We start from the raw sequence: 13143 nt of genomic DNA, 5'->3' as shown, positions 1-13143 counted from the left end.
ACTGCGTGCTTCCTATTTAGATCCATTGTTTGTCTCATGTGACTATGTGCTCGGGATATGTGGGATATTTTACAGTATCTGCTGGGCCTCACAAGGGTCCTGTGCTCTTCAGTATCCTTTCAACTTGTGATTGTGCAGAAAGCTCCGTTTAGTTCTTTTCTCCGATTGTCCTGCTCATTGCCCGGTCTGATGTGTTTATGACGTCTTTCAGGCCGGCATGTACGAGGCTGTGAACGACGTCTACAAGGTCCTTATTCCTATACATGAAGCCAACCGAGATGCAAAGAAGTTGTGCACAATTCATGGTAAACTGCAGGACGCGTTCAGCAAGATCGTCCACCAGGTAACGGAAACACATTTCTGTCCTCTCGCTGTAACATTCACAACTGAATTGTGCGGTCAGGCAGCGGATAATAACAGAAGACTTCTCTGCAAGCCACGGATGTTCCCTCTTAGTGTACTGTGCAGGGCTTTCATATTAAGTGGACCTGTCACACGTGGGTCAAAAAGAGTTAGCAAATATTCTAATTTACATCTTTTATTCCTATCGGTTTTATTTTTACACTAATAAAAGGCAGCGGAACCCATACATGATAGATAAACATACTCCTCTTAAACGTGGTGAGATGAAAGTTCATTCTTGTCATCGGTAACAGCAGTTAGCTCTGTATCCAGCAATCACAAACTTTGACTGTAAAAATCATTGTATAGTAAAGTGCCCTCTAGTGGTTGTCACACTTATTGCAGAGATTTCATGGACTAATACTTTCATCCGTCAGAGATCTGAACTTGTTACTATTGCTTTATTGCCTCTTTAAATATACATACTGCTTACAGCGCATGAAGGCAGACTTGCACAGTACATTCAGACATCTGACATTTACAGTAGAAAACAAATCTCTGTATTTTTGGTAAGATCTACAGATTAGAACATTGTTATGGAAAAAAGCTAGAAGCATTATTACCCCCCTATAGCGATGACTTTTACTAATGTAAAAACAAAAAAGGGCGAACAGAGAAGAGAGCTTGTTGTACCGCACCTCTCTAAATTAAGTTTCTTTATATAGTTTTGTTGTGTTACCATCTTGTGTTTTGGAATCTCATACACTGTAAATCAATGTTCGGAGATATAATTACTGTTAAGAGCATCTGTCACCGGGACCTCTGATTTGTGTTGTATTTACTACATGTGCCTTGTTTGCTTGAGAGAAAGCGTATTATTCATAGCACTGCTATGATCTCTCCCGGGCAGGCTTCATCTAGTGAGGGGTACAGGAAGCGGTCCCAAGAGCTAGCTCTCCACTCTGACAGCCCAATTCACTTTCCAAGTCCGGGTTTAAGACTGTATGCTCCCGTCCCGGGGTCCTGTATATCCTTCAGCTCTCCTGGAGGAAGCGTGCCCAGAAGAGAGCATAGCTCGCTGACCCAAATCCTCTCTGCTAGAGGGACCAGTTTATGCACAAGGCACAACATCATAGACTAGTGACGATGTGAAATATAGTTACTCTGGAATCTCATAGAGTATCTACTAAGTCTTGTTATAGTTATCATATGCCAGCAGAATAGAATTAAATAATCTGGTGCCTTGCAAGTTTCACCTTTTTGACCTCATATCAAGTGAGTTGTGAGATTACGTACCAATAACACCATATCCTGCCCTCTCTCCTCCTGTGGACACATTTACTAAAAACTTCCAACACTCAAGAAAGAACAGCACATTATGAATGCAGATCACACAACCCAGCTTGTCCATCGATCAGCCAACCACAAACACCGGACAAGAGCAACACTCAGTTATCAGCCGGCTTAACGGCATTGTAACAGTGGCTGGTTATAAGAAACACTTGTGGCACATACTCAGCATTATGTAACTAATGTCAGAGCTTCTGTGATAACTGTGCCACTCAGTCGCTTGAGTCCTTCAGACAGATATTAAAATCGCAATTACAAGTTCAACTCCCCCTGTCCACCCGGCACTCCTCACGTGTACAAAATTAAGCATTTTCATCACAGAACCAACAGCTGTCTAAAAAGGAAACAGGCACCACTTATCTTTAATATATGACATCTTTTCTACTTTCAATATCAAACGATCTCCTTTACATCCCAACAGTGTTACAAATTACACCCTCACTTGTTTTATGTTACAGATTTTGTTAGCGAAAATGAAAACTTCTCACAATTTAGACTGTTGAAATAAAGTTTGATGATGTTTTTTTCACCCTGGTGTATTGGCTAAGTTAGGATACCAGAAAGTTAGGACAGAAGTAGTCAACTTGTGGCTCTGTCCGTGGTGAAACGTCTGGTTTCGTAGCACACGCTGAGAGTTGGACGTTTCACCGCTGCTAGAGCGCCTCGGGCTGCAGGGCCTGTATGGGGGGTTACAATCGTGTTCATGTGTATTATTCTTCACATGCTTTATCCCGTGACACTGTTTTTTTATTTTCTTGTTATACAGAGTACTGGCTGGGAGGTAGGTAATGTTGCAGTCAGTAAAGACCACTAATAGTCTGAGATTCTTCTGCAATGCTTCGCCCACATGTGCTAGCTGTGGGACTTGTGTTTTGCTGTCTTCTGTGACCTGAATCCATTAACCAAACACATTCCATTCAGAGAGTCCCGTGGTCGTGGGGGTTAAAGGTCACTGCATGATGTTTTAGACAAGTTACACTAATAAAGTTTAGTGAATGTCACACTCTCATCATCATTCCGAGAACCTATCTTCTCTTCCATAAGCGTCTCGCTCATCTCCCACCCCCAAATCAAGGGGTCGATTTAGAGAAGTCACTGCCGCCGATGGCGGGAGGGCGACGCCGTAACGTTTCCCAGCGTTCATATTCTGTGATAGCCATGTGCTAGTTGACTGCTGTCCATGATTTGGCAGGTGGGACTAATATATAAAACTGATACAAAACACTCTCTTATATAGGAATGGCGATGGGCACAGATGGATCCCCAACAAATAGATGGATATCACTTTGCTAGCACATGGAATAATCATTTTTTTCTTACAATCGGAGAACCTCACTTGGACCTTTTGTTGAAAGAGAATAAAACTATAGCTAAAAGGTGGCAAGATTGAGTATTGACAACGAAACACTCTGACGATTTGAACGTGCATCTGTCAATCCAGATACAGAAGTGGAAGCAATTTTCCTACAGACTTTCTGCTTTGGAAGTGGGACGGGAAAGAAAATGGCTTCTTTGGGTCTGGAAACTGCACATTCAATTCCAAATGTATAGTTCTTATGTAGAGCTGCAGACCAGTCCCTTCCCCTAATTCCTGTCCTGACACCAAAGCTCCAGCAGAGGGCAGCCATGGGTTAGTGGTGACGTCATCTCCCCCAGTGGCCAGTATGAAGCCAAGTGAACGTCCCGTGCTGGAGCTGTGATGTCATTATGTGGGAGGGGCTGTAAACACATCTGTAGGGAGCGCAGTTGCAATGACCCATTCTCTACTTTCTGCAAATGTGCAGCCTTGTTGAGAAGTTGCAGCCTTATAAATATCCTTGTGTCCGACCTTGGTTACAGATGAGGAGTTTTGTTTTAGAGTTCAATATTTCTGCTTGCTTTGAAGTGATGTGTTAGATTTAGGGGGTTTCCACCTTTTGGCACCCCCCACTCATGTATATCTTCAAATCCTCACCTTCTGGAGACCCCACCATTACCGGACTGACAACTGGGGGAGGAGAGTGTCGTTTGCGCTGGCACCGACAATTGGGCGGTAGATTGAAAGTCCACTCAGAATATGTATCGTAAATGTGTCTTCTGGTTAAACAGTAGCTGTGGCCCATCCAGTTAGTAGCCGGGATTAGTACGCACCATGTCTTTGGATTGGTTAAGCTGCCAACGCTCTTCTCTCCCAGCCTTTAGCGCTGCAGGATCTGCGGCTGCGTTCTGGTAGCAAGGGGGGGGACCTATCCAGATAGGCACGTGGAGGGAGGGGCTTTACCTCAATTGTGGGGGTGTCCAAAGGTGGCCCAGCCTTTAATTTGTATCTTCAGGCAAACCCGAGAAATGTGTCCAAAATGCTGTTCTTCCAATTGGTTATTAAAATAAATCATTTCTTATTTACCTTTTGTTTCAATGTCAAAGACCAAAGTATAATATAAAATAATTTAAAACTTTGAAAGACAAAAACCTATTTGGAATTGAATGTGCGAGGCGGAGGAGGCCATTTTCCTTTAGTTTTTCTCAGTTCCTCCGCATGAAGGGGGCGCTGTCGCTATTGCATGTTTTCTGCATATGTTAAACCAAGGTAAAACCAGTTTAATAATAGGATCTATGTTTTTGTTTTGAATATATATAATTGTTAAACCCTAAGGTCCATCTACCTATTAAAAATCCTAACTTTCTCCTTCGGGATGTTAGATACACTCTGTAAATGGATGTATCTAACGGCTGCGGCCTGCTTTATAGTGGTTGTCGGGAATGTTAGACCTGATCTCCTCCAGCGGGAGCGCCGCTCCTGGAGGCTCATTGGGAACACTGCCCGCACTGGGAAATTAAACCCAATGACATTGGAGGTGGTCACCTCATTCCTACTAATAGGGTTTAGCCGTTTAATATCACTATAGTTTTGCAAAGCTAAAGTTGGCTTTTAAAGGAAAAGTGCCAAAAGTTTGCCTAGCCAAAAATTGCAGATATAAATCATTTCAGGGCTTGTAAACAAGGACACTTAAACAATTGCTCGAAATGCGTTGGGTTCATCATGCAGAAAGTATGAGAAGAATTGATTATAACTATTTTATCTCGGTCATGAGTTTAAAGCCGCGTTCACAAGCCCTGAGCATCGGAGCCTTTTGGTTGTTAAACTCTTTATTCAGACCTTAATTGTCTTTAATTGTTGCTAAATCGACCCCTGAAGTTTTTACCAGTTGAATGACTTTGTCCAGTCATGTTTGCATGCTAATATCCATCCTCATCCCATCCTCTAACTCTGAAGTACGCAAACTGTGCCTGTCCAGCTGCTGTGGACTACAAGTACCAGCATACCCTGTGAGCCAGAGGCTGTCGGAATATGTTGGTTCTTAGATGGAGAGGCACATGTTGCGTACTGCAAGCTACCTCCTCTTGCATGCTGTCTCTTAAAAGGCCCAAAACCTGAACTGCAAGTTGATGTACATAAAGAAACTGGTAATAACATCCTCAGACATATATGTAAAAGTTTCCAAACCTTGTCAGAACTTGATCTATTTCACATTTTAATAACATTGGCTGGATATTGCACGTTATCAGCCATCTCCGGCTGGCTTGGAGTCTGGATGCCTTGTCCTTCAATAGAATTACACGCAGGAAGTCTACTGTGCGCAGGAAAATCTCTCCCCACGGTATAAATAAATCTCTGGTAAACGCCTGAAACTTTTACATGTATATATTTGTGAAGGATATCTCTAGTTCTTTTATATACACAACTCATGTGCTAGGTTTATTGGTCACTGGGCATACATTAACCATTCGCCTTCCAGTATATTTCCATGTCCTCAATTAATGACCAAAGTTCATTGCATTTGTACATTGCTTATTTGTTTTTTTATTTTTGTTTTGTTTTTTTTGAACGTTCCCTAAATAAAATAATTTTTTCTTTCCTCTGTCTCCGCCCTACTCCCCCCGGTTGCTGACCCTTCTCCCCAATTTTTACTCTTGTCTGTTGTGGTAAGTTCCATTTTGTGGATATCTATGTTTTTTAACTTCAGTCAAGAGATAAAAAAAAAATAAAATAATGAAAGCTTGACCCTTATTGTGCCAGCCTAAGTAAGAATACACTCTCTATAACGAATGTTTATTTAAAGACAAAAGAGTTTAAATAAATTCTATAAAGGCCTTCGTACCCATTGTAGTAACCTGTAATGGAGCCGATTACAGCTTCCTATATTGGCGATGGATGACTTGGCTGGCTCTGCTCCTCCCTGAATGTGAAATATCCTCTGGTCCCTCCTCCCGCAGCACTGAGAGGGGTTTACCGAGCATTATATATTGGATAAGAAGCGCCCTGCTGTAAATTATAATCATATTAGAAGTCACCGGAGAGATCCATGATCCTATAAAAGGCACAAAGCTGTGAGCGCTTTCCTACCGGTCACGGAAATCCGAGGCGACTTATAATATCCGTAACAATTTGCAGTAGGGATGTGGGTTATCCCTTTATAAAACACAGGTTTTAGTGATGTCACAGATTATAAGTGATGACATCAGATCTGACCGTTTTTGTTTTTTTTCATACAGATATTATTTAGAGTTGTTTATAGCATCACTTGTCTATTACGTAACAATTATGGTGGCTGCGTTCTTTCTTTCAACTCTGGTATAACCCTCTCTTGTGCTGCCCTATTATTTTTTCCATAAAATAATAGGTTGACTAGCGCTTTAATCTCCCATAATCCTTTCTGCTACTATGCGCATATCCCACCTTTTTATGAGAGCTTCACGTGGTCTTGATACTTCTATTACACAGGGAAAAGCAGTTTCTGATAATTCTACATTCTCTTTGGTCCACTTCAGTAACTTTCTTTCACACCAGCCAATGTTAGATATATATGTGTTGGCTGGTGCTAGTAATCTCAAAGGGCAAGGAGAAAACATATTATTACAGCTGTTACAACTAAGGAGATAGGTCAAACTTAGAGGAGATACTTTTTGTTGATGATGATGACAGAAGTACATATTTAAAGGGACACTGAAGCTTCAAGCATGAAAGAATATATAAACTAGCACACGTGTAAGGGCTGCCTGACCTTGCCCTGTCAATCATAGTTCCTGCATTGAGAATTAAATGATCCTGTAGCTCCAGGTTGTGTCTTCAGATTGCACTGGTGACTTGAGTCGGCATTGAGGATAACAGATGATCCATAACCTGCTCTGTTTCCTAAGCTACTGCTTAACTTTCTCAGTGTAAGATAAGTTTCCGGGTGGTCTCCATGGTGGGGGGAGCAGGTACTTAGTAGCTGACTGATGACGTGAAGGAGCTGCTCCTATTTTCTGCCTGTAAACGCAGGATTTGTAGAGGGGGGTTTCCAAACCACGCCGCCAGTGGGCGTGACCAGCATGCATGGGGGCGTAGCTATAATTTTAGGCAGTGTTTGGCTGCTCTCCAACTCTTCCTATCCCCATAATATACATGGGCAATGCTGCGTGCACTACTGTTAGGTGCACACAGCTCTCCCTTTTTCGAGCAGAGCTGTGTGAAGCGAGGGCAGGGTCCAACCACCTCAATTATACAGTGCCCCAGGATTGGAGGGGGGTTTCCAGGCACTAGGACCCCCCTGACCCCTCCCCCCCTCTGTTTGCTTATGGTCACCTCAAGTCTCCAGTGCAACCCAGGGCCTTAGACACGTTTATGGAGCTACACATGGGGGTGGAAAATGGACAATTAGTGGAATTTCATTCCCTAATGCAGAAATCTGATTAACAAGGACAAGTAAGTGAGGTCTTCCAGGTGAGTTCTTTTGAATGTTTTTTCATGTTATGGTTTTAATGTTCCTTTAAAGTTTTAAAACCTAGTAATTTAACTATAAAGTAAATTCCTCTAAACCAAGTAGCAGAAGTCATTTTGTACAACTTACAGCATCTTAGGCGTAGATAAATCGGTGGCCACTGTTATATGAGAACGTTATGACCGTCTATGTGTCCTGTTGGATGGAATAAATTGTCAAGGAAACTAATTACATTCCACACATAGGAAAGATAGTTTACCATGTCCACCAGGTAATGTCTAGACTTGTGTCCGCTGTGATCGATAACCCGTTGTCTGGCCGAAATCACCAATCAGAATTTAGGCAGAAACTCATCAGCACGTAGATTAAGGATATATATTAAATCGCTGAAGTAAAATACGTTGCAAAGCTTTTAATTTGGGATCTACCAAATAATTATAACTTAACTTGTTGCACAAACCAACGTTACATCCACGTGGAAATAGGAATCAGTCGGCAGCAATGCTAGGAGTGGGAGCTGTGTGATTCTGTTGTATTGATTGGAAACTGAGTTTAATAAACGGATACTTACAGTGCATCTGACGCCTGCACCCAGTGGAGGGAGCCATCTTGTGGGCTGGACCAATATTTGACCGCAACCTATGAATTCATTAGGAACCAGCGGCAAATACTGGTTCTGCCTGATGATGGCTGTTTAGACAAGGCGACACTTTAATGTGGCCTTTAGCCGTGGGGGGATCTGTATTGTTGTATCTGTGGTGTTGTGCTATAGAGGGCTGGTCCCGTATTCACTAACCATGTGTCCCCCGATCCGTTCCCTTCTCCTTAGGACGGGAAGAGGATGTTTGGGACTTATTTCCGCGTTGGTTTTTACGGAACCAAATTCGGAGACTTAGACGAACAAGAGTTTGTCTACAAGGAACCGGCCATAACCAAGCTAGCCGAAATATCCCACCGGTTGGAGGTAAGATTTATATGTTAATTCATCTGGGGCCTGATTCATTAAGGATCTTAACTTAAGAAACTTCTTATTTCAGTCTCCTGGACAAAACCATGTTACAATACAAGGGGTGCAAATTAGTATTCTGTTTTGCACATAAGTTATATACTGACTGTTTTTTCATGTAGCACACAAATACTTGATAGCTTATTTGTACACTGAAATTTAAAGTTGATATTTGTGTGTTACATGAAAAAACAGTCAGAATTTAACTTATGTGCAAAACAGAATACTAATTTGCACCCCTTGCATTGTAACATGGTTTTGTCCAGGAGACTGAAATAAGAAGTTTCTTAAGTTAAGATCCTTAATGAATCAGGCCCCTGATTCTTAAGTAACCAGGAATATATGTTTTTTTAAGTGATATCTGGAGTATGAGCTCTGGCATCTTCTGCAATAAACGCACCCTTGTCCAATTTACTCTCATGCCTCGTTTCCTAAGCAATGCCACGTCCATACTCTAGCTGTATGTGTATTATAAAGAAACTATAACTTTTATAGCAAGTGTTTATTTTCATGTAAGTTTAATAAATATTCAGTTATTCACAAATAAGATTTTTGTTAATACTTTGAGAAACAACAATAAAATGTCACCTTGTCTATAGCACAGGGGAAAGTATATGTAATAGACATAGTTTTATATCATCCCTCTGTGCAGGCTATGGGTAAACTCTGGGTGTAAATAATGGGATTACAGGGCAGAGAATTCAAACAATGACCACTGTACTGAACGGTGAACTCTTCCTACTAACATCAGGTAAACCAGGTACATTCCTATAAAGCAATAGTATTTTTATACCTTCATTCCTTAATATTTACTTTAGACAAATACAGAGATAAAACGAATTTAGTGTTAGAGTACCTTTTAACAGAGGGGTCCAATTTATTGCATAGCCAAGGTAACTTGTCATTGGTGGTTTCCTTGTTGTCTCCTATATGGTATATTATAGCAAAAGATCTTTTATACTGATATTGTGAATCTTTTGTTCTTTAGGGGTTTTATGGCGAGAGATTCGGGGAAGATGTCATTGAAGTTATTAAGGACTCCAACCCTGTCGATAAATGCAAATTAGATCCTAATAAGGTACCTTAGAATATTTCACAATCTGTGTTTCTTTGACATGCACATTTGCAGGGATGAGCATTTAAGCGATGTCCCTTCTGGTTCCTGGTTTAGAATAGTGGGAGATGTCCCATAGTCTGTTTTTGAGCTTACACGATTGTGTCTCTGAAATAATTAATTAATAATGAAGCCATGATGGGTTTGTTAATGTGTCTAAAGGGTGTTATAACTTCTGTCTGACAAAGGATGGGATCAATTATGTAGTAACATCACTGGTTTCTTGTCACCGATGTATCAGAGCATTTCCGTTACCTAGGAGACTGCAAGCCAGCTGGTGAGATCCAAGAAGCCTTAGGAGAGATGAGTGTTACAGTAATTACATTTTAACGAACTGGTACTTGTAACATTTCACTATTTCCATTTGCTTTATAAACGGTCACCTAGGATTCAGCATAAGATATATTGGTCTATAATCAACATGGTAAAATTGTGTGGCGCTCTCAATTCTTACCGTGGGGACAAATCATGTTATTTTTGCTGCGTATGGTTCCATGAAGTTTGTAACAATATTGTAAATGTTAATTAGAAATTCTTTAAGGTGTGAAAAGGAGCCAAATTGTTATGGTGCGTGGTAAAATATTGTGAGCGCAGCAGCTGTAACATTGTATCTGACAGACATTTCTACGCACAAAACCGAGAAGTAAATCTGGCACCGTTACCTCCATACGAAGTCCGTAATGAACAAAACTCATCTGTTTTGTCTCTTGTCACTTAATGAAGGTCGACGAAAGTTCCTAATCTGCTTATTAAAATTCTGGTAGCTCATTAGGAAAGACCCAGTACCAACTTTTACTCTCCGCAGTATGTATATGTTGGAGCGGTCCACGTATGACTCAATGTATATAAATGCCACACGCTGCCATTATTGTGCCCGTGTAGTCCGTGATGGCCTATTCCTACATGGGGATAAACACAGGAATTCCCCCCCCCCCAGCTGATTGCTGATGTTACAGATGGACTTTGCACGCGGTTTTGTATATTTCAAACATAAAAAGTTTCCTTACTGTCTTTTCTGTTCTCCTGCCCCAGGCTTTCATTCAGATAACCTATGTGGAGCCGTACTTTGACACGTATGAGATGAAAGACAGGATCACCTACTTTGATAAAAACTACAACCTGCGACGCTTCATGTACTGCACCCCCTTCACTCTGGACGGACGGGCGCACGGGGAATTGCATGAGCAGTTCAAGCGAAAGACCATCTTGACGACATCACACGCCTTCCCGTACATCAAAACGCGGATCAACGTCATCCACAAGGAGGAGGTGAGAAGCCGGTTCCTAGGGCTTCGGTCCCTGGCGGATTTCAACTTGTCAAATTATATTATGGCTTCTATTAGACCCGTCAAGAAAAGCTGGTTAAAAAAAATTACATCACTCGCAATTAATTAAGAATTCTCTTGCTCTACAAAACCTTTTTATTGGCCATATTACCTATCATGTTTGGCCAAAACTGAGTAGATTTAGCAGGAGAGAAAAATAATCCATTTATGAAACAATGGAATTGAGTTGTATACTTCCCTGCCTTGGAATGTACAAAGACTCCAAACACACAGGCAGATCTGTATTGAAAAGGTTTATTAGACAACGGGTAAAATGTTGTTGGTGTCTTTGAGCCTTTAAGCTGCAATTCTTTTCCAACATATGGAATGTTACCGGCTTAATGTACAAATTTTATATATATTATTGCAGAAGATGCAATGTGTTGATGGCTTTTGTATCTTTTCCACGTGTTCATTGTATACTTTGCAGATCATTCTGACACCCATTGAAGTTGCCATCGAGGACATGCAGAAAAAGACTCAGGAGTTAGCGTTTGCCACCCACCAGGATCCAGCCGACCCCAAAATGTTGCAGATGGTCCTCCAGGGATCAGTGGGGACAACGGTGAATCAGGTCTGTTCAGATTCGCTACAAGTCACCCGGACAGTTCACAAGACATATGTAAACACGCGCAGACTATCGCACAATAGTGACATCACATAGATTGGTGACACATTCTGTCATTATTCACCGGATCTGCCCAGTGATTGGCTGTTTGGGGGGACTTTTGGCTCCAGATAATGTAACCTTAATAGTCTATGTTGTTAAACACTTAGTTTGAATCTTGTCTGTTTCAGGGACCCCTGGAGGTCGCTCAGGTGTTTTTGTCAGAGATTCCGAATGATCCTAAATTGTTTCGGCACCATAACAAGCTCAGACTGTGCTTCAAAGACTTCACTAAAAGGTACCTGTGGGTGATGTAGTGCGGAAAGTTCATTTATACTGTTATTAACTCCGATCACATTGATTAATCGCTTCCCTTTTCTTCTGCCGTTGTCTAGCAGATTTTGATACCTGAATGAATGTATGAATTATCTGAACATATTACCAAACCAGTAACCACAACACCATATGTGACACAGGATATGTGTATAATGGTATAAATCACCCAACACCCTTAGAATTAAGTAAATTCAGGATTTCCAGACCTCATTCTTGCTGCAATTAGAATCCAAACACGAGAACAGCTGATGATAGTAGTGAAGGAGAGAAATGTTTGTTACATCTTTACCAGGAAATCACCGTACAGAGTAATTACCAGGCATTTGGCTGGTGTAATAGTATTTCAGTGTCTATTCCGTCCAATCTGCTGCGAGGGGACTTTTGGCGCGAGGGAGAATTTCACCGGTTGCGTGTTCATGACTTTCCTGTGCTTCGTCTGCTAGATGCGAGGACGCGCTGCGTAAAAATAAGAGTCTCATCGGTCCAGATCAGAAGGAGTATCAGCGGGAGCTAGAACGCAACTACCACCGCCTGAAGGAGGCGCTGCAGCCGCTGATCAACAGGAAGATTCCGCAGTTGTACAAAACTGTGCTTCCTGTCACATGCCATAGGTAAGTGATACAGTAACTGGTAGTTCTCACCATTACAGCACTGGGGGCTCCATGCAGGGCAGAAAGGGTTAAATGCATGGGGAGTTAAACCAAACCTGTAAACCATTAATAAAACTATTTCATAGTTATTGCTGTTATCATTGGCTTCAATTTGTATTTGAGGTATTAGTGCTACAAACAGAGGAGACTTATTACAGTGTCAGGTGGGGAAATAATTATTCCATTGGATCCAGGCCCTATAACCACCTCATTCTCTGGGGTAAGCAATAACATTTGGGGGAAATTTTCTGGCTTGTGCTGTTCGCGTTAAGTATCAGTGGGATTAATTTAGGGGAAGTGTCTTTTTGGATGTTTCCACTTGAAGTCTACTTTATTTTGTCAGTCTGTGTTATCAGACTGGTTGTAGATGATAATTGTTGCATATTGTATCCTTTCCTCTATCATAATGGTTATGTAAAGCGAATTCAGGACATGTTTTCAAACTTGTTATGTGGACACAATGCTGTATATAATTATATATATCATTGATGTACCCTCTCACTGTGGAAACCAACGCTCTTAGACCTCCACCACCATGCTCAGGGCTAATTAACAGTTAATTAATCAAAAAAACTTTATTCTTTATATCTAAAATCAAAGCCATTGTTTCTTGCCGAGATCCGAGCCTCCAGCTGTTCATATATTTGTTATCTGACTAGTTACATTGTGATA

General features: G+C 41.3%; 1 protein-coding gene across 10 annotated transcripts in view; it reads left to right on the top strand.

Annotated features, from left to right (window-relative positions):
- The window catches only part of DOCK7 (dedicator of cytokinesis 7), a 102401-nt gene that overhangs the window by 87337 nt on the left and 1921 nt on the right, over positions 1-13143 (top strand). For 7 of the 10 annotated variants that reach the window (XM_075181798.1, XM_075181804.1, XM_075181800.1 and 4 more), the window contains 8 exons: positions 212-343; positions 2459-2473; positions 8272-8397; positions 9428-9517; positions 10586-10822; positions 11309-11452; positions 11677-11783; positions 12265-12432. In XM_075181798.1, the coding sequence (XP_075037899.1) occupies positions 212-343; positions 2459-2473; positions 8272-8397; positions 9428-9517; positions 10586-10822; positions 11309-11452; positions 11677-11783; positions 12265-12432 (1019 nt within the window). Of the gene's footprint in view, positions 1-211; positions 344-2458; positions 2474-8262; positions 8398-9427; positions 9518-10585; positions 10823-11308; positions 11453-11676; positions 11784-12264; positions 12433-13143 lie in introns of all 10 variants that reach the window. The other 3 variants (XM_075181803.1, XM_075181799.1, XM_075181805.1) reach the window with 1 other exon arrangement.

Source organism: Mixophyes fleayi, chromosome 8 (genome assembly GCF_038048845.1).
Source record: "Mixophyes fleayi isolate aMixFle1 chromosome 8, aMixFle1.hap1, whole genome shotgun sequence".
In the NCBI taxonomy this organism is placed as follows: domain Eukaryota; kingdom Metazoa; phylum Chordata; class Amphibia; order Anura; family Limnodynastidae; genus Mixophyes; species Mixophyes fleayi.
The sequence above is the reverse complement of the archived record's forward strand: the minus strand, read 5'-3'. Positions and strand labels throughout refer to the sequence as shown.